The 23,963-nt window shown below is 31.9% G+C and overlaps 1 protein-coding gene and 1 non-coding gene across 2 annotated transcripts; one reads left to right on the forward strand and one right to left on the reverse strand.

Annotated features, from left to right (window-relative positions):
• Positions 1–5,222: 5,222 nt before the first annotated feature.
• MIR172D (microRNA MIR172d) lies at positions 5,223–5,378 on the reverse strand. Its single transcript, NR_120744.1, is given in 1 exon segment — positions 5,223–5,378. It is a non-coding gene; the product is annotated as a microRNA MIR172d (primary transcript).
• A 12,721-nt stretch (positions 5,379–18,099) lies between these two features.
• LOC103502068 (ATP-dependent zinc metalloprotease FTSH 10, mitochondrial) lies at positions 18,100–23,625 on the forward strand. Its single transcript, XM_008465884.3, has 8 exons — positions 18,100–18,529; positions 18,630–18,873; positions 19,011–19,082; positions 19,857–19,990; positions 20,365–20,844; positions 20,966–21,733; positions 22,225–22,452; positions 23,018–23,625. Exons 1-8 carry the CDS (start codon positions 18,479–18,481, stop codon positions 23,495–23,497), a joined length of 2,457 nt encoding a protein of 818 aa, XP_008464106.2. The 5' UTR covers positions 18,100–18,478; the 3' UTR covers positions 23,498–23,625.
• The last annotated feature ends 338 nt before the right edge of the window (positions 23,626–23,963 follow it).

A 23,963-nucleotide genomic window follows, 5' to 3' on the forward strand; every position in this document is an offset into this window, starting at 1 on the left:
AGTTTTCATTTGGTACGTAAATTTCAAAATACCTTTAAATTTAGAGTTTAGTTTTGATTTAGTTCAAAGATATCAAAATGTTATGATTTTACCTATGCGATATGAATTTTGTTTTAATTTGGTTTCTAGATTTCAAGAATTATCATTTTAAACTCCATTTTAATAATTATTCAGTTTAAAATAAATATTTAGTAAGAAATTAAATAGAATCTAAGGACCAAATTGCAACAAAAACTCAAATCTTAATAATTAATAAAATCAAAATATTTAAAAACTTAATAACTAAATTGAAATAAAATTTAATATATTACGAACTAAGTCAAAATCATTTTGAAATTTAAGAATCAAATTAAGTAAAAGCTTGACCCAAAATAACTTACCGATCACCTCTAAAACTTTATAAGTTTCCAAATAATTTCAACTTTGAAACAATTGAGTTTACCTAGTTTAGGGAATTACGTAACAAGATTGAATTTAGGTTATAAAGTAAGCCTTTCATGAAGCTTCGTGGCATGTAATATAATCTCAAATTCATGTTTAAATGGAGTGTTTTTTTTTTTTTTTTTGTTCAATTTGTAATAAGATTCATTGTGTTTCAAGACTTCTTAATCTTACCCCATTTTTATTGTTTTCACGCTTTACAATCTTATTTTATTGACTTCAATTACTCACATTTTTTAACACTTCATTGATTTTTAGTAATCCTGATTGCATTCCAATGGTAAAGATAAAATGGTATTATACATGCACCCATTTTTTTTTGCATTCATCTCTCAAATTATAATTGAACAATTTAATGGAGTGCATAAAAATAAGTGTTTTACGATGATGCAAGATTGAAATCAAATTTAGTACATCTTGATTTCTATACCTTAAAATTTGTTTAATTATAGTCATAATATTTTCAATAAATTTTAAATTAATTTCATCAAAATTAATTTTTAACAAAATTGGTTTAATAATAACAATAGAAGAAAACTAAACATATGAATATGTTTTCATAAAATGCAAATATATAGGATTTTTTTTTTACTATAAATGAGACTAAATTTAAGATTTATTGAAAATGAAACAAAAATTTAACAGTTAAATGTACATTTTATTAGACAAATATTAGCGTATAAGAATCAAAGTGATATTTTAACTTAATGACAATAATAGTAAAACAAATGTTTCTTCTTAGAATGTTTATAATGAAAGTATGTTTACGAGTGTCGTAGTAATAATCTAATTTCTATAATTTAACAAAACATTATGAATAGATGTTTGATAGGATGGTTTATCAAAATATAGAAATTAGATTCTCATTATAAATTAACAAAATAAAATTTTAAAAATCTATAAAAATTGTCAAAAATAGAAAAGTAGATAAAATATTTACATTTCATAAAAAAAATCAAGTATGATGAATTTTTCATTTTAGTGGTTTTTTTTTTTTTTTTTTGTAAAGGGTAAATAGTTTGCCAATTTTTCTATTTTTGAAAAGAAATTATATAAATCAATGAAAGGGAAATTACTAATTATAGCAAAATTTATATGTTCTATCAATAATAAACGTTGATAAACTCCTACCAACATCTATCATTAATAAAATCTAAAATTTAGTTACATTTTATAAACGTTTGGGTTTATTTTGCTATTTCTATGCCTCTAGATTAAATTCTAATTAACTTAATCCCATTAAATTTAAAGATTAACGCAACATAAAATAAAACAGTCAATATCACTCTCTTCTCAACAACTAAACCATTTTTCTTTCTTTAATAATTAGTTTCAAATTTGCAAAATGGATTTTTTCAAACAAGAAAAATAAACTTTGTTGAGTAAAGAATCTGAAAACATAAATTTGAAAACAAGGAATTCAATTAAAATAGAATTGTATTTTATGTTTTCAGATTTGTATCTTGTGTGTAGATTCAAAAGTTTGATTCTAGTTTTTTTAAAAATATTTAAATGTATTTCATATTATATGTTTATAAATAATAAAACTAATCTTACTTATCTACACAGATTTAGCTGACAGTAAGCTATTATTAATTATTTATAAATATAATTTATATTTAAAAATTTGTTAAGTTACAATTTTAGTCTTTTAGCATTCAAAGAAAGTTAAAATGTAGTAAAACTCGTATATAATTCTTATGATTTTAAAACCTTTATAATTAATAGTTTATATGAATCATATTGTTTTATATTATATGCTTTTATCGAATCTAAAGAACTATCAAATTTATAATTCAACATAAAAATTTATACAAATATTATTTTATATTATTATAAAATTTATAATACATTACATAATGTTTTTATATATATTTAATATAGTTATATTTTTAAAATGTAAAATTTAAATTCTATATGGAATGAAAATATTAAAAAAAAATGTTTTTGAAAAGTTTAAATAATCGGATTTGGAAACAATTTTGAAAAACAGAAATCAAAATCATTTGTGAAATGTATATCTAAACTCAATAAATCCAAAAACATAAATTAGAATCTTCACTCTACCAAACCAGACCTAAACCTCCCAAATGAGACAACTCTCTAACAATTACTTTATCAACCTATCATTTCCAATTGTTCCTTTCTTTTTTACCCTTTTTTTCCCATTAAGATAATTCCAATTTTACTATCTCTCTCTCAAATTCTTGTGTTTGTATTTATTTGAAAAATATCCTTTTTACTTTCTCTTGCATTTTCTATCAAAATAAGAAAAAGAAAACTTCATCTTCACTACTAGTCATATATCTCATCAATACATCACTAAATTGAAAATTTTGAAACCGATATTAGAAGTTATTATTACTTCTTTATTTTTAGTAATTTATCGGTTAATATTTATATTTTTAGTTCTATTTTATGATTTGATAGAACCTCGTAAATAATTTTTATATTACGGTCAAATCTTCATAAATAATCTCTATTATAAAAACTATCTATAAATATTCTATCAAACTATATAGAAACTAAATAATGACAAAATAGCAGTTTTAAGTAAGAAAACAATTCTTTTAGCAATGTTTTCATACATGAGTAAGACAAAAAACAACCCACAATTATGAATAATTATAGTCTTACATTTTGATGAAATGAACAAATTAGGTTGGATATCAATTTCAATTTTTATTGTTTATTTTGAAACTCATATTTTTCCCTATTTTTCAATTGTGGTTTGTTTATGATTTACAGTTTTGTTGAATAAATATTTGAATTTCTAAAAAGACATAATAACTAAAAAAAGTTTTTTAAGGTTTTTTTTTTTCAATTTGACTTAATTTTTGTTGAAAAATTAATTAAAAATGTATAATAAAACATATAACTTATTGAGCTATCGTTGTTTATTTAGGATTATTCTCCAAAAAAAATCAAAAGTAAAAGTCAATCAGATAGAGCGAATACATACTCCTTACATATAACTTCAAACATATACTACAACATTAATCAACTTTTACACACAAAAAAAAAGAGTCCATAAAAAAAAAACTCTGTTCATCAACAACAACTACAATAACAAAATAAATATAGTTCAATGGTATGAACTATACATATATATATACTTTGAAATATGAAATTCGACCCTAACCTATATATAATAAACAAAAGAGAAAACAAAAAACTTCTCACTAAGATCCAAAACATCTATAAGAGAATAATCATGGCGATCTTTCCTAATAAATATATGGAAAAAAAAAAAAAAAAACATTCTTCCTCTTTTTTCATTCAATAATTAATCACTGTAAATATAATTTGTAGATGAAAACTGATTATATTTTTCTTAAACTGTCCATCTTTGCCACAGTACCAATATAAACTCATTAATGACTATTCTGATCCTTCCAAATTTATCTTCTTATCAAAATCTTAGGTTAGCACTTAATTCATTCATTTATTAAAACGTAATCATAAATTTCTATTAAAAAGTTTCTATTATATATAAGCAATGAAATGTAAACACCTTGTAATATTTTCTTCGAAAAGAAAATTCATTGAGCAGGCCCCAACTCAATAAAGTCATTATAAATATTAATAACATCCATAATCTAACTAGGAAAACAAGATCAGTGCCAACACCTCCAATCAACTTTCGAAGTGGAAGAGGCAAAAGAATCCAAATCAGACAAAAACCTAATGAGCATCTCGATTTAGGACGGAAAGAGAAAGAACCTAAAAATTTGAGAAATATGGATTAATTAAGATTGTCACTTTATAAAATATACACAAAACCAAAATAAGACATTTTGCAAACACAAATAAACTAAAAATGAATAAAAAAATAGTTATAATCATATTAATTTGTTTCAAAATTTCTCTCACACACATCACACAAATGTATATGAAAATTGTTTTAAATATAATAGCACAATTATTTAAGATATTTACAATATAACAACATTATAGAAAGCAAAAAGTTTATAATATGATATTTCTATATTTGAAAAACCATCTATATGTATATACACACAATAGTACATATGAAAAGTGCATTATTAATTGAAGATATTGACTCGTCTCACTCACAAATGCCTTTATTGTTGCCCTAATTTGTTCCTACTGCTCATTGCGCAAAATTCATCGGCCCTTTCAACTGCAACCACAAAATCAAAAAGGGGGCAAATTGCAAAAAAGAAAAAAAAGAAAGAAAAAATCAAATCCCTCATCTGCATAAAGAAGCCCTAGAGGGTAAAATAATTTCCCCCTATAAATTTTCTTTTTTTGACCAATTAATATATATGAACAAATGTAAATGACCAATCCAGAATTAAATGCAAATTGACCGATCACTTTTAATATTTTTGGAAGAATTTTTGTACCACAATATATTCCAAGGAAAGAAAAATAGATTTTATGGCAGTGACCACTGGCCAGGTATTTGTGACAGTAAAAACAAATGTAAAGAAATAATATATATATATATATATATATATATATATATATATAAGAGAAATTTTAATTAAAGACTTAAAAAGAAAAGAAAAAAGAAAAAAAACAGAAACATAGTACTAATCGAGTGGTCCATTCAAATGCTCTTTGTATACGTTTGTCCAAAAACATACTGCCAATATGTAAAGAAAAAAATCATGAACTAAAATGGGAAAAATTCATCTTGAAATATTAATAATTTAAAAAAAAAAACCCATCAAATAAAATGAAAATCTAAAAGCTACCCAGATTAAGAAAATGGCATATAAATCTAAAACAAAAATATGGGATTTTAAAGCCATGTATTTGACGATGCAGCATCATCAAGATTCCCAAAGGAAAAGGCTTTTTTCTTTTTTCTTTCTTTTCTTTTTTAAATTTGAATAAAATTAAGAAAAGGGAATTTAAACGTAAATAATAATTAAAGCCTTTGTGAATCTTGATGGTGCTGCACCAACAAATAATGACTGCAATTTGATCCTGAGGTGATCTTCCATGGCTTTGGCTTCAGCCTTTTCTATTCTTCTTTAATGGAAAAGAAAAAGAAAAAGAAAAAGAAAAAGAAAAAGAAAGAAAGAAAGAGTGAGTTTATGGATGAAGAAGAAAGAAGAAGGAGATTTATTAATATAACCCTAAAGAGACAACAGAGACTAGAAGAGAAATTCCATTATGAATTAATTAAAAGGGTTAAAGAACAAAAATTTGAGAAAAACAAAGAAAGTTGTAAGGATTATAATTAATTACCCACATCGATAAATCAATAGAAACTTGCGCACCTTCGGATCTTCAAACTTTGTAATAAAAATGTATATGAAATGTTTGATTAAATTAGGGTCACACATTAGTTTAGGTTTAAATAATATAAGTTTTGATTCAATTTTATATTGAATAATTATCACTACTCTTTTTTATAGTGTATATGAGGCCTCAGAAGTCAAATTATTCCTTAAAAAAAAATTAAAAGAAAAACCAACGACTTACTCGTTTGTGGTTGAATAAGTTAAAATAAAAGAAAATAATGAGAGGATTAAAATGATATTTTAACTTGAAATTGTACAATATATATGACAACACGAGAATTGTTTTATGTGATTTGACATTTTAATTAAGGGTTACAAGCAAAAGGATTGATTCTTGATTTTTTTCATCAACTTTATTAATATATTTGATAGAATAGTGGTAACTTTTTTATTCTTTTTTTCTAAATCTTATTTTTCTATGTTTGTTTGTGTAAAGCATATGGATTGATTAGGTGAATCATTTTTTTAGTAAATTGGTTTGAAGTATACATGAGTTAATGATAAAAGAAACCTGATTTTAAAAATAATTGGTTGAATGAAATTTTTTATGTATTTTAATACGTTTTTTTTAGCCAATTTAAAAAATTATATTCCACTGGAAAATAACAATCAAACTAATTATTTTGTTACCCACCCATAACCGATGAGAGAATACTAAAAAAAATATATATCTTTTTTAAAGAAATGATCCTTCTCTATAATTTTATTTTTCTCTCCAGAAATGTAAAATTTTAATTCTCGTTTAAAAACAAAAAGAATTACATTTAATATCATATTTAAAAAAGACTATGGACGTGGTTGAGTTGTAAACTACATGTATATAAATTCAATTATAAATATAATTTATGTTATAAATTTAGTAATGCATTATAATTTATGAAACATTGTGATATATATTTCTTCGTTCAATAAGAATGAAATGAATGTATACTTTATGATATAAAATAGTATATTTATATATATATATATATATATATTTCAAATATTTTATTTGAGCCAAGAAAATCAACCTTAGTTTTACAAATAGTTTCTTTATTACTCAATTTTTGTAAATATTTTAAAAAACAGTCTCTATACTATACTAACATGCAGGTGTATTTGGGGGAGGGATAGAGTTATGGGAGAAAAGAATATGATAATTCTATGTGTTATGATAATATGTGTTTTGGGAGAGATTATATGATAGTAGGATTATAATAATATGTGTTTGGAGAACGGTTATAATTGTAGTAATTTAAAAAACAATAATAAAATTTGGATTGGGTTATTTGGAAAGGATAACATAGGATTGTAAGAAAGAAAGAGATTAGATGAGAGATGATGTTATTTGGGGATTAGGATAACCAATTTCCTAACTTTTTTCCTCCCTAAAACCCCACCCCAAACATACCTTTAGTGACAAAGTATAATTATTTATTATTTATGGTTCAACTATCACATCTTAATTTAATATAATTTTTTAAATTTCATGAATGTTATCCAAATTGAAATAAACAAAAAAACAAAACAAAAAATAATGGGAGTGTGTGTGTGTGTGTGTGTGAGAGAGAGAGAGAGAGAGAGAGAGAGAATACAATGAATGGAACCAATAGATGGAATTTTCGGAATAAGTTGGTGATGCTGACGTGGAAAATAAGTGGTTTTTATGTTAATCAAGAATGGTAATCATGATTAAGTGGGTACTAATTGGCAACAAATCTTGTGGCCTTCATCTAAAGACACGTCTCCTAAAGTCACACTCATTCCAAGTCTTTTCTGATTATTTTGGGAAAAATCACTTTTTCCATATTCACATTATTATTATCATTTTGCATTATTGCATTCTCACCCTACTCATTTTTTCTTCTTTTTTTCAATCCTATATTTTCTAAATTTTCATTTTAGTCCTCCACCTTCCACTTTTGTTTAATCCCCAGTTGCTACCTACGATTTTGAGCATACATTTTGTTTTCATTTTCAATACCTTTACGCTCTAATGCTACTTTACTCGTATATTTCGAACCACAGTTGGTAAGATTATTTTTGGCTTATATGATTTAGTAAATATATAAATATGTTAACTGTCACTTTAATATTTTATTATTGATGTAGACAAATATTGATACTGACTAATATAATCGCGATGTACAATCAATATTTTAGATATGGGCGAAAGATTTGTTTTTAACAAGATTGAATCGATCTATTTTAATAATATACTATTTTCTTTTTATAATTTAGTGATATAATGGATAGAGAATTTAAATTTTTGACTCGTCATCATTAAATATAATGTGGTTTATACTATTTTATTATTGCTTATGTGTCAATAAATTTGTAGTCAACAATTATAGTTAAAACATTATTTTCATTGTCCCATATTTTATTTGAATTATCTTTTAAACTTTTTCTTGTTTTTCTTATAAACTTCTTATCAATTAATTAGTATATGAAACAAATAATGAAGCTTTTATATTTGATATTAGTTAATACATAAATTGTAATGATATGATTATCCCATTTGATTAGTTATTAAATATTGAATTTATTTTAATTTAATTATATATTTCAAAATATTACAAATTCACCATTGAAGTTTTAGTTTACCTTCAATTTGGTAACCTTTGTTTTTTTATCGAGTCTTTAGTGTCAATGTTACCTAATAATGGTTATCTGTTTTTACATCACCATTAAAATTAATTGGTAGAAATGAGTATAAAAATTTGAAAGCTTATGTAGTAAATTTTTGAGATTTGGATGGTAAATATTGCTACCCATCGTTAACGAATTTAAGTCGAAAAATAGATTTATCAATTATATTAGACGAACTGTCTGGCATCGGAGGATCAAATTTAGTGGGCTAGCTTTCTCATGGGCCGAACGGACAAAAGCCTAAAAATAGAAGAAAACAAGTTAACGTGGACCAATGGATGGGCCAAAGCCCGTTGTTGAATAAGACTCGTGAAATATCGCTGTGACCCGTAACCTCCTCCGCATGCGAAATCATTTGAAATAAAGTAATTACAATCTATATCATTAATTACACAGTAACATTTAAAAAAAAATTTATAAATATAGCAAAACCTATAAAGTAATAAACTTATATTTATAGACTTGATCACCAATAGACTGATATTTATAACATGATGTATTAGGGAACTTTGCTATATTTACAAATATCCTTTTAAAATAATAAAGGGTACCAATTAAGCTCGTTCGTCGTAACATTGAACTTGTTTGCGAGTTTTTCGTATGGACTCCCAAATGGAGATTAAAGTTGAGTTTTTAAAATCAAGTATTATAACCTTTTGTTTACGTTGGTTCTTGCTCATAGTTTAGGCTGGAAATTTCTCAAACTTGGAATAGAGGGAGAGAGAGTAGGGAAGGAGTAGAAAAGGAGAATGATGCGATCTCTTTAAAAAGAGAAAAATGGAAAATGTCGTACAAGATGGAAGACAACGAGAGGGTTGGTAGGCAACAAGTAGATCAAACGTTATATTCATCACAGTTTTAAAAAGTAGATCAAACTCATTATGTGATTGATATCAAAACGTTGATTTATTATTACTTTTAAAGCCTTTACGTTCTAACTTACACAACTAACTCATGAACAAGAGAAATAATCAAAAAATTGCATTTAATAGGTTTTATCTGACTGTGGGAGATCGACTATTAAGATTTTTCTAAAATATTAAAAATTTTAATATTTTTTTGGATTTTTTAGTGCATCTTGATATCAACATCTATTGTAGCAATCTAAAACCTAAAACAACCAAAACCCAATCTCATTGGTTGATATTGAAAAAATGTTTAAACAATTTTTTTTAAATGGCGATAGTTTTACGAGACAAAACCTTTTAAAAGGATGATAGTTTAACGAGACAAAACCTAGTAGAGTTGTTTCTGACCACTTTCCAAATAATTAAGTTCTTTGAAAAAAATGAATAGAAAAATTTATTTGTAAGCATCCAAACAATCTTATCAAATAAGATCGTTAACTAAATATAATTTATCTCAACTTATCATATGTACTTGTCTTGTTTAAGTTATGTTTGTCTTAACATATAATGATTTGTTTGAGAAATTTTTTGAATATAAAAGTGATTTATTTGAAGGAAAAAAAAAACATAAAAGTGATTTATCTTAACAAATGAATGGAGTGAGTGATTTGTTAAACTTGACTGTATGACGTTTTCAAACATAATAAATTGACTCATTTGTTTACGAATTAGTAAATTTTTACATTTTATCCACCGAATATCCCTTTAGTAATAGATATTAATATAAATATATATTTATGGATAGAGTAGAAAATTTGTTATATATACCAAAGATATATAACAAATTTTATTCTTTCTTTTGGTTCATTTATTTGTTTCTTACTTTGGTTTTATTGTAATTTGATCTTTAATTTTATTTTTCAATTTTAAATTAATTATTGTCTCATTTTTCTCAACTATTCACATTCTCTTCTCATATTAACTTTTTTTTTTTTTTTTGTATATTTTTCACCTTTCAAATTCTTCCTTTTTGCCTTATAACTTTATTTTTCAATTTGAAATTAATTATTATAATTATTGTATCATTTACTATTCACATTCATTTTTTATATTAATTTTTTTATATCTTTCAATATTTCAAATTCTTCCTTTTCAAATCTTTAGGTATAAATATCTCATTCTTTTTTTTTTCTCATTCATGTTCACAAATCACAACAAAATGTTATAGGTGAAGAATAAATCAAATCATGTTTTTCTATTCTCTTCTAATTTTTTATTTATTTTGTTGTCTATATTTTTATATAGAAGTATGCAAGCTTGTGTATATTCTTCATTTATAGGTTTCTTTTTAGTACACAACATAAGTTGGGAAAACTTGAACCACCAACTTCGTGTTTGATAGGTACATATGTCTATGCTCTTTATGTTTAATCATGTAATATTGAGAATTTTTGTTAGTGTAACCATGAGAATCTTGTTCATGTTTTTTTCTTCATTTAATTTTTTTTATTAAAGCCATTTTATTAATGAAATTGTTGAGTGACTTTTACTTTGATTTTGTTAAAACAATGTAAATATTATTGGAATTTATTAAGTATACATAAAGATAAATAAAATATGTAAAGTAAGGAATATTAAAGTCTTTCCTTTTAATTTTTTTACCTATAAAATCATTAAAAAAAACTATGATTTCACATTTACAATTTCATAATTTCAAAAGAAATATGATTTGTGGATGTTTTACCCTTTCATTATTGCTTTTTTTTTAGCCTTCTTTTAGTGGCAACTTTATCATTCACATAGTTTTAATATTGTTTGTGGTCATTTTCACATTCAACAAAATAGAAGTTACACACTTGATTAAATTTTCATTTCCTTATTCAAAAAATAAGTTTTGATTCCATAACCGATATTAGTTAATGTTATATGTTATTAGGGTCACAATGTAACTTTTCCATCTTCCATAACTGATATTACATAATGTTATATGTTATTACACAACTTAACAACCTTTGAATCTTCCACTTTATTCGGATACATATAAATTAAATGGTTAAGTTTGCAACATAGTTTAAGATGTTAAGAATTAAAATTTGAATTGTGCAAACAAATCAAATTCAAAGATACATTCGAAAGATGACACAATTGTCTCTTTACTGAATAAATTTATTTTCCACTCATCACGATGTGAATATAAAAAGAATAGAAATATAAAAATATTGAAATGATTGTTCCAAGTTTATATTAAGTTAAAACTATAATTTTTCTGGGTGTGATTTTCAGTGCATCGTACGCGTTGTTTACTAGTAATTATAAAATGCACATCCTGTTCCACTACTTTTTGAATTAATTCTACTTAAGTTTAATAGGCACAATGTAAAAAGTTAAATGCAAATGGTTTTTCATTTACCCACTACTTTTTCTAATTAATTATACTTAAGTTTAGTGAAATTAAAGTATATGATGGAAATAGTTGGAATGCAGATGGTTTTTCATTTACATTTTTAGAAATTAGTTACAAATTAAATATCTTATTAATTCTAATTAACAATACAAATTTAAAGACTTGAAAATTGAAAAATTTTGAAAGTTGAAAAGTTTTTGTAACATTTTTTCTACTATATAAAAGATTTCTTTGATTTTTTCTACCAACTTTGTTATTGAGAAATTTGGATCCATCCAATGGATTGTGTAATTGGACAAGATTGGTATGTCGATCATTTAGCAAAAATATTATACATGCTGAAATAGCAATGGGTGATCATGGAGTAAAATAAGTTTTTTCTTCCACGAATACCATTAAGCTCATCAAATGACAATGAATATCCATTCAAGTTCAAGAGATTCCCCATTCATTCATGTTTTTCAATGACAATTAACAAAGCACAAAGACAAACAATTCCTAATGTTAGAATGTATATTCTTGAAAAATGTATTTTCTCATGGACAACTTTATGTTGCAGTATCAACAAGAATTTTAGTGAACACAACAAAAGTTTGGTTCAAACCCATAGGTGACAATAAGTTACCTTCAAATTGTACAAAAAGATATTGTTTATAAAGAAATCTCTTTTAGATATATGCAAACCTTACATTTAAATTCTTAAATTTTAATTATCGTAACTTCTTCCCAGGTAAATCTAATTCTATTACATTTTGAATTTCGTACATGTAAATTTAGCACAATATAAACATATACATGCAATGTTTACTATAATCTAAAACTACGCATTATGCGTGCCATGTGTTACAATCGTAACCCTTCAAACACGATTGTGCAACACTTGTTTTGCTCGATCAACAAGTCAGTCGTTCAAAATTCAAAATCCACGGATAAACTGGCGATATGATGTAGCCTCCCTTCACGTTCTTGATAAAATTATTTTATAAAACGTGAGAGAGAAAAGAAATCATCGAAAACATCATATATGAAAGCATTGAAGACTGTCAATTGCAAAGAGAAAGCTTAGTTTGCAAAGAGTGCGACAAGGCTTGGGTGGGGATTCATAACTACTATGCCTCCCCTATAGTACATATTGAGATTTTTAGCTTTGGTAGGCTTGCATATGAAAATATCGAAATTTCACACTATAGCTCGGCGACGCGAAATTGAAAGCAATAGACTAAGCAATAAAGAAAACATAAAGACAAAGTAACTTGGGAGTATTTGGACATGCAACCATAGGCAAACACGCCCTGGACAAGCATGTACGTGAAATTCTCCCCTGCCTAAATAGTTGACATCCCTGTCGACTGGCGCAGACTGAATTCTTCTATCTTCTGCATCTAGAATAGATCTTCGACACGTTCCCAACCGGTTTCTTCCACAGGATGGTTCTTCCACTTTACTAGATACTCGTGGATCCTTCGTGTGGGTCTTCTGCCCTTTCTTACTCATTCAGCCAAAATTTCTTCAACATCTTTGTTTTCTTTCTGACTAAGGTCGATGATTGGACAAATTACGACATTCCGCTGCAAGTCTTCGGTATCTTAATGGTAGGGCTTCAGGTTACTCACATGAATTACTGGGTGGATTTTCATCCATGTGGGTAACGCTACTCTATAAGGTGTATTCCCTACTTTTTCAGCACTTCTACTAGTCCTCCATACTTTCTAATGAGGTGCTGGTCTTTGCGTCCCCAAAATCTAATTTGTTATGGTCGTAGTTTGACAAGTACCTAACCTCTTGCCCGAAACTCAAGGGGCCGTCACTTCTTATCCACCCACTACTTTATCTGCCTCGAGGCTTTTTCTAGGTACGCTCGGGCGATGTTGGTTGTTTGTTTCCACTCCTTCATAAAATTGTGGGCCAAGGGTTCTTCCCTACATAAGGGATGATGATCGACAAGGTGTGGCAAAAAAGGTTTCCTACCAGAAACAATCTCAAATGGGCTTCTCCCAATAGATGAACTAGTCTGAGCGTTGAAACAAAATTGGGCTACATCCAACAGCTGGACCCAATTCTTCTGCCTTGCATTTACAAAATGACGTAAATATTCCTTTAGCATGGAGTTGAATCGCTCGGTCTGACCGTCAGTCTGGGGGGTGGTAGCTTGAGGATATGTTCAGACTCGTCCTCAAGAAGGTAAATAACTCCACCCAGAAGAAGCCAATAAATCTACTATCCTTGTCACTCACTATACTTAATCGGGATTTCCCACAAATTAACAACATGCTTGAAGAACAATTGATCCGTCAGTTCGGCTGAACACTGCTTGGTGGTGGGGATGAAAGTGGCGTATTTTAAAAATCGATCATTGATGACCAAGATGACCTCAAAGTCGCCTACCTTTGAAAGATGAGTGATGAAATCCATAGAAACACTCTCCCAAGGTCTTGTTGGAACTGATGAGGGTCGAGAAGTTCGACAACTTTCGCTTTTTTTACTTTATTCTGTTGACAGATGAGACATGTCTTTGTGTACTGCATGACATCATCTCTCATGTTCAACCAAAAGTAGCTCTTCTTCAACAAAGCGTACGTTCGCTGCCATCTGAGATGGCCAGCCCATAGCATGTTATGACACTCACGCAACAATTTCCTCCTCAAGTCTCCTGCTTTGGGACGTATAGTCGATTACCATTTGTTACCAACAAGTCCTCCTCGACTCAAAACTGTCTTGTTTTGCTCGCCTTAGCTAAATTCATGACATAATGAGCGACATGATCTTTCTGCAAAAACTCTCTTAAGACATCTCTCACTGACCCATTAATCTCATTCGTTTAGAGGTGAGCTAACATGCACATGGTTGCATGTTCGTGTTTCCGACTTAGGGCATCAGCAACCTGGTTGCTCAACCCCTTCTTATGTTCAAATTTGAAATCAAACCCAGACAGAAATTCCTGCCATCTTGCTTGCTTCGAAGTCAACTTTGGTTGGGTAAAGAAGTGGTAGGTTGCACTATTGTCCATCTTCACCACAAATGACGAACCCAGTAGGTATTGTCTTCAGGCCCTCAAGCAATGTACTACTGCAAGCATCTATTTTTCAGACACGGTATATCTCTTTTCAGCTGCATTTAGCTTTTGACTTCATATGCGATCGGGTGCCCATTCTTTAAGAGCACGTCCCTCAATGCATAATCGAACGCATTTGTCTCAACCTTGAAAGGTTTGGTAACATCAGCAATTCTCAGAATTGGTCCCTTCATCATGACTTGCTTCAGACCATCGAAGGCGGCTTTACACTCGGGGTCCCAACCCCATTAAACATCTTTTTTTAGTAACTCAGTCAGCGGACTTGCTCGTTTGGAGAATCCATAAATCGTCGGTAATAATTTGCTAACCCGAGGAAGGAGCGTAACTCCGAGACTGATTTTGGTACTGTCCAGTCATGTAGTGCAACAATCTTCCCTTCTTCCATTCCAATTCAGCCACACTCTATCACATGGTCCAAGAAGTTTATCCGCTCTTATGCAAAGGAACATTTTTCTCTCTTGACATATAGTTGGTTCTACTTTGATTTTTGAAAAACCTTGTGTTCCTCCATGGTCGAGCTATTGACCACTATATCGTCCAGATAGACCACTACAAACTTGTCAAGATATTCATGAAAAACTTGGTTCATCAACGTACAAAAGGTTGCAGGGGCATTAGTAAGACTGAATCGCATTACGAGGAATTCAAACGCTCTATATCTGGTGACACAAGTTGTCCTAGGCTTGTCTCCCTCTGCATTCTTACTTGGTAATATCTCGACCGCAAGTCTAATTTCAAAAAAATATTTTGCCCTATGTAAGCGGTCAAACAAGTCGGTAATTATGGGAAGTGAATATTTGTTGTGAATCGTAAGCTTGTTCAAGACACGATAGTCGATACACAATCGTAAACTCTCATCCTTCTTCTTCTTGAAAAGAATTGGGGCTCCATACGGAGCTTTTGCAGGCCTAATAAATCATGCATTCAACAACTCATCTAATTGTTTCCGAAATTCAGCTAACTCTAGAGGCACCATACGATAAGCATTCTTCGCAGGCGGTTTTGCCCTTGGCACTAACTCGATCTCATGATCAATCATCCTTCGAGGTGACAAAGACTTGGGCAAACTGTCGGGTATCACGTCACGATACTTCTCTAGGACGCACAAAATGTCCTTGGGGACTATCTCCCCCAGGTTCTTTGACGGATCAAGTGGAATGGGCATAAATGTCAGTTTGTCTCGTGTGAGACCCTTCTTTAATTGCATGGCTGAAATCATTTTCAACCCGTTTGGCTGGCAAAGGTCAATCTGTACAACAGTGGGGGCAGATCCAGTGATCACCAAGCATTTGGCTAAATGCATTGGAATCACCTGGTGTTCAAGTAGAAACTCCATTCCTAGTACCACATCAAAGTCATCCATTTTTACCACCACAAAATCTACGAGGCTGTTCCATCCCCTAACCTTATCATTGTTTGTTCGACTAGTTCGACAATAGGTAGGGCAGCAAAATTCACGGCTTTCATTCTTTCCGCACATCCTTCTCCCAACGAAAATTTAAACGCTTAGCTTCTACCTCCGTTATAAAATTGTGGGTGGCACTGGAATCAACCATAGTGTTTTTAGTCGGATTCTGGTTGATCCAAGTGTCAACATACATTAAGCCCCTTTCCACTTGTGTACTTGTCTCCCTCACCTTCTTTTGGAGAGATGACAAGAATTTCAAGGCCCTCATTCGAGGGAAATAAACTTCCTCTGTCTGGCCAAGTGTGGTCCCTTACATATGAAACAATTGAGAGGACGATTAGACGCATTCTGGTTACTTGGTCCTCGCCAGGTGTTCCCTGCATTCAATTGGTAGGGTCTGCAATCTCTATTAGGACGTTTATCCCCTCCGACAGTTTTGGGAGAACTCGGGCGGTTGTTCTTATTTTCCCTCAGACGAGGAACTTGGATGATGTCTCACATCCTGAAAGTCGTTAGACAGGTCAAACAACCGCTCGGCTACAGCGTACGCTAATGTGAGGTCTTGAACCCTTTGTTCATACAACTTTGTTTTTGCCCATGGTTTCAACCCTTCGACAAAACAGAAAACTTTGTCTTTCTCGGACATGTCGAGTATGTCCAACATCAATCTCAACATTTTCGAGGAAAAATTGTGAGCGGAGTTCTTTCTTCAAAGTTCTCCAAGTGTCATCGTACAACGTCCTCCTAAATGTCAACATACCGGGACCTCCACCATAAATTAGCATCCTCAGATAGATGCATCGTTGCCAATGTGACTTTAGCTTCCTCTGTAGTCGTGTTTGTGACCCTGAAGTACTGCTCGAGGTCAAAAATATAATTCTCTAAGGCTTTTGCATCTCTTGCCTCATAAAAGGGCTTTGGTTCCGGAATCTTTATTCTGCTAACCAAAATTGCTCCTCCAGCTAGAGCTTGATTTGCCATTACTCGCATTGTGAGATTCAGTCTCGTGTTCCCATCTACGATTTTATTTCTAACGACATCGAGGGTAGCTCGAAAATCCTCCGACATGCCATTTATCATATCCAAAAGTGTCTTTTGGGAGCTATCCAACTCCAGGACACACTCTTCAATATGGGCAACAGAGCTCGTCGAACTGTCCCTACGTTTGTGGCTACCAGTTTTTCCAACATTTCCTTCTAGAGTGTTGACTCTTACTAACAACTCTTGTATCAGTAATCCTTCTACACGGCCCAGCCACCACATCGATCGTGTCAGCTCTCTCAGCAATCTCTTCGAGACACGACTCTAAGAAGCGGATGGAGTCAGAAACTTTCACTAGGTAGAGCATCTGCTCTTCCAGCTCTACTAGTCGGTCTCTCTGAGCCTTGTCCAATGGGTTCATCATTGACATATTTCAGTCGTAACTGTCAATTAGCCGATTTGGCTCTGATACCACTTGACAATCGTAACCCTTCAAACACGATTGTGCGGCACTTGTTCTGCTCGGTCAACAAGTTAGCCGTTCAAAATTCGAAATTTGCGAACAAACTCGCGATATGATGTAGCTTCCCTTCATGTTCTTGAGAAAATTGTTTTATAAAACGTGAGAGAGAAAAGAAATCATTGAAAGCATCATAAATGAAAGCATTGAAGACTGTCAATTGCAAAGAAAAAGCTTAGTTGTTTGCAAAGAGTGCGACAAGGCTTGGTCGGGGATTCAAAACTACTATGCCTCCTCTATATTGAGATTTTTAGCCTTTGTAGACTTGCATATGAAAATGCCGAAATTTCACATTATAGCTCGACGACACGAAATTGAAAGCAATAGACTAAACAATAAAAAAAAAACATAAAGACAAGGTAAATTGAGGGTATTTGGACATGCGACCATAGACAAACACGCCCTGGATAAGCATGTCTGTGACACCATGCATGTGTCTTTTACTGGTTTGTAAATATGTTTGAAGAATTTTGAGATTTAAAACAATTTCTCACCCACACACACACTTCCTTTTACTTGGATGAAAGAAATTTAGAATAGAAAGGGAGGAAAAACGAGAAGAGAATAATTGGGGTTGTGTCTTGTTTGTCAAGGCGAGCAAAAGGATCGGAGCGAAGACCCTGTTGGCCTCTCACCACCCACCGGACGCTTCTTTGACATTTAATTCCTCCAAAGTCCAAACCTTTCCCCTAAAATATCTCACCTCCATATCAATTTTCTTCTTCTCCAATTTCTCAGTTTTATCCCTACCATTCCCATATTTAATCGATCTTCATTTGCCTCAGAGTATCATTCAATTCATTCACAATCTTCATATTCTTCTTCCCATTTTCATCAATTTTCCTCATATTTATTCCATTTCACTCCTTTTCCTCTAGCCTTTTATCCTAACTATGATATTTTCCAGGCTCAGCCGCTCTCTCCCGCGTTCTTCTCGCTCCCATGTAAGTACTTTTTTTCTTTTAAATCTCTTTTTTGTGTTTTTCCCCTTTTGATGATGTTCTTTTTGGAGGGAAGTTGTGATTTTTTTCATTTATTTTGTAGAATTTGTTGTATGGTGGAGGGCGGTCGGCGATTAAGAGCATCAATGAACCGATTTTCGCTGCCCCACGAATTGATTCTTGTATGGCAGAGAGAGAAGGGTTGTTAGGGTTTTTTAGAGGCTATTTTGCGTTTGTTGGGTCTCGTACCAAATTTATTCCTAAAGAAACTTTGTCCGACTTGAATTTCCTCATCGCGAATCCTAAACTCCGGCGTTTCTTTTCCAGCGAAGCCCCGAAGAAGAAAAGTAAGGAATTTTTACCCTTCTTCTGGTTATGGTTTGCGATCATTTTCACGGATGTTGTAATGTCCTCATTTTACATGCGTTTTCGATAATGGTGTGGATTCTAGTTTTGATGTGAATTTGTTGCTACGTTTTTGCAGATTACCAGAACTTCTATCCCAAAGAAAAGAAAGAAATTCCTAAAGGGAATGAGCAAAAATCCGAGTCTAAAGGTTAAATTTTTCCCTTGTTTTAGCTGCAATCAAGGCTTTGCATTTTTGCATTCCATTCTCTTTTTTATTGATTCTAGACTGTGAACATGGGTTTCACGAGATCCAATTAGTGATAGCTAGAGTAAGATGAATCGAAGTGGACTGTTTTGTCTATTTCCGGTGTATTAGTTTGGAGATTACTTAAGTTTATGATTCTGATTGATTTCTTGTTTATCCACCTGTCTTGGTATCTCTACGATGTTCTGGTTCATAATCTCGCAATATAGAACTTGGACGTGTCCATGTCATTGTGCTATTGGAAGAGTTACATTCGTTCTTAAGCATGCTTTATTTTGGGTTGTCTTTCTTCCCTGCATCTGCCCTACTAGTTTCTCTTTTTAGTTATTGCGTCTTGTTTTATTTTGTTTGTCAGAGCAATATTCTTTTCTTGGTTTCAGTTTGTGCATAGGTTTACATTTTTGTTTGACTGAGCAACTGGTGCTGAGATAAGGATGAATATTCGTACCAGTATAAACGGCTTCTGGTGATTGGTATTTGCTTCAATAAAAACTATCCTGAGCTGATTGTCTTTTTTATTCCTTTTTGTTGATGGAGAATGCCAAAATAGTAGAAACATTGTCAGGTTCACTCTCGTGCAGTGCTCACAATAAACATAGGAAATTTATAATATATTAGGTTAGAGTACCATTGGGGCAGATCTGAAGGCATCACCATTCATGCAATGTTTGGCTCAGAAGTTTTCCGCATTTTTATTTTTCTGCTTCTTGTTCTCAGGCGACTCAAATACGGAAGATCAAGGGAGTTTTCAGGAAGCATTCATAAAGCAATTTCAGAACTTAGTCACCCCGCTAATAGTTATTGGTCTTCTGTTTTCCTCCTTTTCTTTTGGCCCTCGTGAACAACAACAGGTATTACTTATTGTGGAGGGTTGTTTCCACTATAACTTCTTACTGGTTTCATTGTCATGGAGTTGTTTTTAAGGAAAAAATGAAGCCTGCTCTTATTTCATTTTACATGTGCACCCCATATGAAAAGATGACTGGAAATTTCTTACATGTTATAAGGTTTTTTAAACCCTTTGTGTCACAAGTTTTATGAATGCTAGGGAAATGTTATTTATTTGTCTTTTCGTTTCCATGCCCCCTGCCCCAAAATTTTCTTATCCAAATGTTGTCTACTCATTGATCCCTTTCCCTTCCTTCCCTTCGGTTGCCTTACCTAATTTTACCTTTGACAGCTTGATTCATGATCCAGTAAGTATTTGGAATTTTTGTCTCTGCAGATTAGTTTCCAGGAGTTTAAAAACAAGTATTTGGAACCTGGTCTTGTAGACCATATTGTTGTTTCTAATAAATCAGTTGCAAAAGTATTTGTGAGAAGTTCTCCTAGAAATCAAACAAGTGAGGTTGTCCAAGGTTCTTCAAGTGGTGCTGCCACTAAGGGACACGAGGCCCAATACAAATGCTTCTTCAACATTGGAAGTATTGATTTATTTGAGGAGAAGTTGGAGGAAGCTCAAGAGGCATTGAATATTGACCCTCGTGATTTTGTTCCTGTCACATATGTCTCTGAAATGGTCTGGTATCAAGAATTCCTCAGATTTGTCCCAACACTGTTGATTTTAGGGACCATCTTTTTTATGGGCCGTCAAATGCGAAGAGAACTAGGCGTTGGGGGTGGAGGTGGTGGGAGGGGTGGTCGAGGAATATTCAATATAGGAAAACCTCATATCACAAAAGTGGATAAGAATGCTAAGAATAAGGTATATACATATACATCAATCTTCAATATTTGTCTTTAAATAATGCGGGGATCCACATTGGTTACCTCCTTGATATCTCTTTTGTACTATAATGTCATTGTCTATTTTCCCTCTCTTTCAGATCTACTTCAAAGATGTTGCTGGTTGTGATGAGGCAAAACAGGAAATCATGGAGTTTGTACACTTCCTGAAGAATCCTAGAAAATACGAGGAATTGGGGGCTAAGATTCCAAAGGGCGCACTTTTGGTTGGACCTCCTGGCACTGGAAAGACCTTACTGGCAAAAGCAACTGCTGGTGAATCAGGTGTGCCTTTCATGTCTATATCTGGTTCAGATTTCATGGAGATGTTTGTCGGTGTTGGACCATCAAGGGTTAGAAACTTGTTTCAAGAAGCCAGGCAGTGTGCTCCTAGTATAATTTTTATTGATGAGATTGATGCGATTGGTCGAGCCAGAGGACGCGGAGGTTTCTCAGGTTCTAATGATGAGCGTGAAAGTACTCTAAATCAATTGTTGGTTGAGATGGATGGCTTTGGGACTACTTCTGGTGTTGTTGTACTTGCTGGAACTAACAGACCTGATATTTTAGACAAAGCTTTATTGAGACCTGGTCGATTTGATCGTCAAATTTCAATTGACAAGCCCGATATTAATGGTAGAGAGCAAATCTTTCAAATCTACTTAAAAAAGATCAAACTCGACCATGAGCCATCATATTATTCTCAAAGGTTGGCAGCATTGACTCCTGGATTTGCTGGAGCTGACATTGCAAATGTCTGTAATGAAGCTGCCTTGATTGCTGCAAGGAGTGAGGGCACGCAGGTCAAGATGGAAGATTTTGAAGCAGCTATTGATAGAGTAATTGGTGGTTTGGAGAAGAAGAACAAGGTAAGTAATTGACATCCGATGCTACACAATTTGTCCCTTTTTGATTTGCTATTCCTACATAGATTAGATAGAGGGAAAAGGAGGGTGCTGCAAGGCATGAGGTCATGCCGTGTAAGATTGAAGATTTTAGAAACAGCCATTTATGGAGTGTAGGTTGTATGTAAAAAAAACAAAGCACTAAATTATTTTATTTTATTATTATTATTTTTTGGGCGGGGGCTTCTTCAGAAATACTTCTGGCATTTCTAGAGCTAAGATATCTGCTTTTCGAATAAGTATTCTTAAGTTGCATCGATCTCCATCGTCCATATTCTACAAAGTTGCTTTAGAGGAAAACCCATAGGAGTGATATAGTTAATTGTTAACTCGTTAATATAGGGAATTCGGAAGCTATGATTTTCTTTACTATCAATTTGTGATTGGATGGTATTGTAACTCCAGCATATTTCTTGTTCGCTTTTCAATATGAAATGTTTCTGTTTACTGAGCAGGTGATAAGCAAGTTGGAGCGCAGAACTGTTGCGTATCATGAATCAGGTCATGCTGTTTCTGGCTGGTTTTTGGAGCATGCTGAACCTTTGTTGAAAGTAACAATTGTTCCTCGCGGTACTGCAGCTTTAGGGTTTGCACAGTATGTTCCCAATGAAAATCTTCTCATGACCAAGGAACAACTATTTGATATGACATGCATGACCCTCGGTGGCCGTGCTGCCGAACAGGTAAAGTTGTACATATAGCTTTTATGGTTTAAGTTTACTGACATCTTTACTTATGTCCTGGACGCGATTGAAGTAACTTGTTTGAAAATAATGCATATAAGTCCATGTGAAGGTGTTTGGTTTCGGTTGACTGATGTGAGAAAGCTGGAAAGTGTTCGAATATGGTGTTGAAAACTAACAATTTGTTTGGTTTTATGATTGGTTTTACTGCTGAATTATGATTCAAAAAATAAAAGGAAAGGAAGAAAACGTACAGAGACATAGATCAGTAAATTGAAGGTCACTGTATGAGCATCGTGGGATTCTGTTACCTTTTTTTTTTACAAGAAACGAGGATATTGTTACCTGTTGTTAATGGATGCAAGAATGTTCTAAGATCATAAGCCAAAGGGCAAAGGGTGCTCTTACGACTAGTAATTCCTTTTAAATTTTGTTTTTCCTTCTCCAATGTGGACTCAGCGCCCTCAAGAAGTTCTGGGTTCAGTAATAAATGGCAAACTTTGTGTTTGTTTCATTAGTGGCTGCTTGGCTGTGCTGCTGATGAACTATATTTTGTTTGATACAGGTTTTAATAGGTAAAATCTCAACTGGAGCTCAAAATGACTTGGAGAAAGTCACAAAGATGACCTATGCTCAAGTAGCGGTTTATGGGTTTAGCGATAAAGTGGGCCTACTTTCATTTCCTCCAAGAGAGGACTCTTTTGAAATGTCGAAACCCTACAGTAGCAAGACTGCTGCAATAATCGACAGCGAAGTGCGAGAATGGGTCGGGAAAGCATATGAGCGAACAGTCAAGCTGATAGAGGAACACAAAGAACAAGTGGCTCAAATTGCAGAATTGTTGCTTGAAAAGGAAGTTCTTCACCAAGAAGACTTGGTACGGGTCTTGGGCGAGCGACCATTTAAACCGAGTGAAGTTACAAACTATGACAGATTCAAGCAAGGTTTTGTAGAAGCAGATGAGAAAAGTGTGGAAACCCCCCCGGTTGAAGCAGCTGATGATGATGGTTCTTCACCTTTAGAACCACAAGTTGTACCCACATAAACTTTGGGAGCAGTAGTTTGTACATTAAGTTAATTTTTTTTTCCTTCTTTTTGTTCTTCATTGTTGCAAATTGATAGATTTAGCTTTTTATGATTTTTAATAGCAAAATATTATAAAAGTTAATACTCTGTTGGATAGAGTAGTGGTGCTTTACTTAATTACTAATTCAACCAGAAGTATTAATTTAAAATAAAAAAGAATAAATAACACTACGTAAACATTTTTTTTCCTCAATGAATGAAAAGCAGATTATTAAAGTGAGTCGAACATTAAGCGGCGTTTGGCCTTAGGATTATGATGGTGTGGAGTCGGTTAACCCACCCTATGTTTGGGAAAGGATTATAAAAAACCTAGGATTAGATTTTTCATAATCCTTCTTTTCTTTCTTTTTCACCATTTCAACCTCACTCTTTCCCCACTTTTCTTCAAACATATATTATCATAATCTTTTTTCTGAACGTTTATT

The sequence above is a fragment of the Cucumis melo genome, chromosome 11 (assembly GCF_025177605.1).
Source record: "Cucumis melo cultivar AY chromosome 11, USDA_Cmelo_AY_1.0, whole genome shotgun sequence".
In the NCBI taxonomy this organism is placed as follows: Eukaryota; Viridiplantae; Streptophyta; class Magnoliopsida; order Cucurbitales; family Cucurbitaceae; genus Cucumis; species Cucumis melo.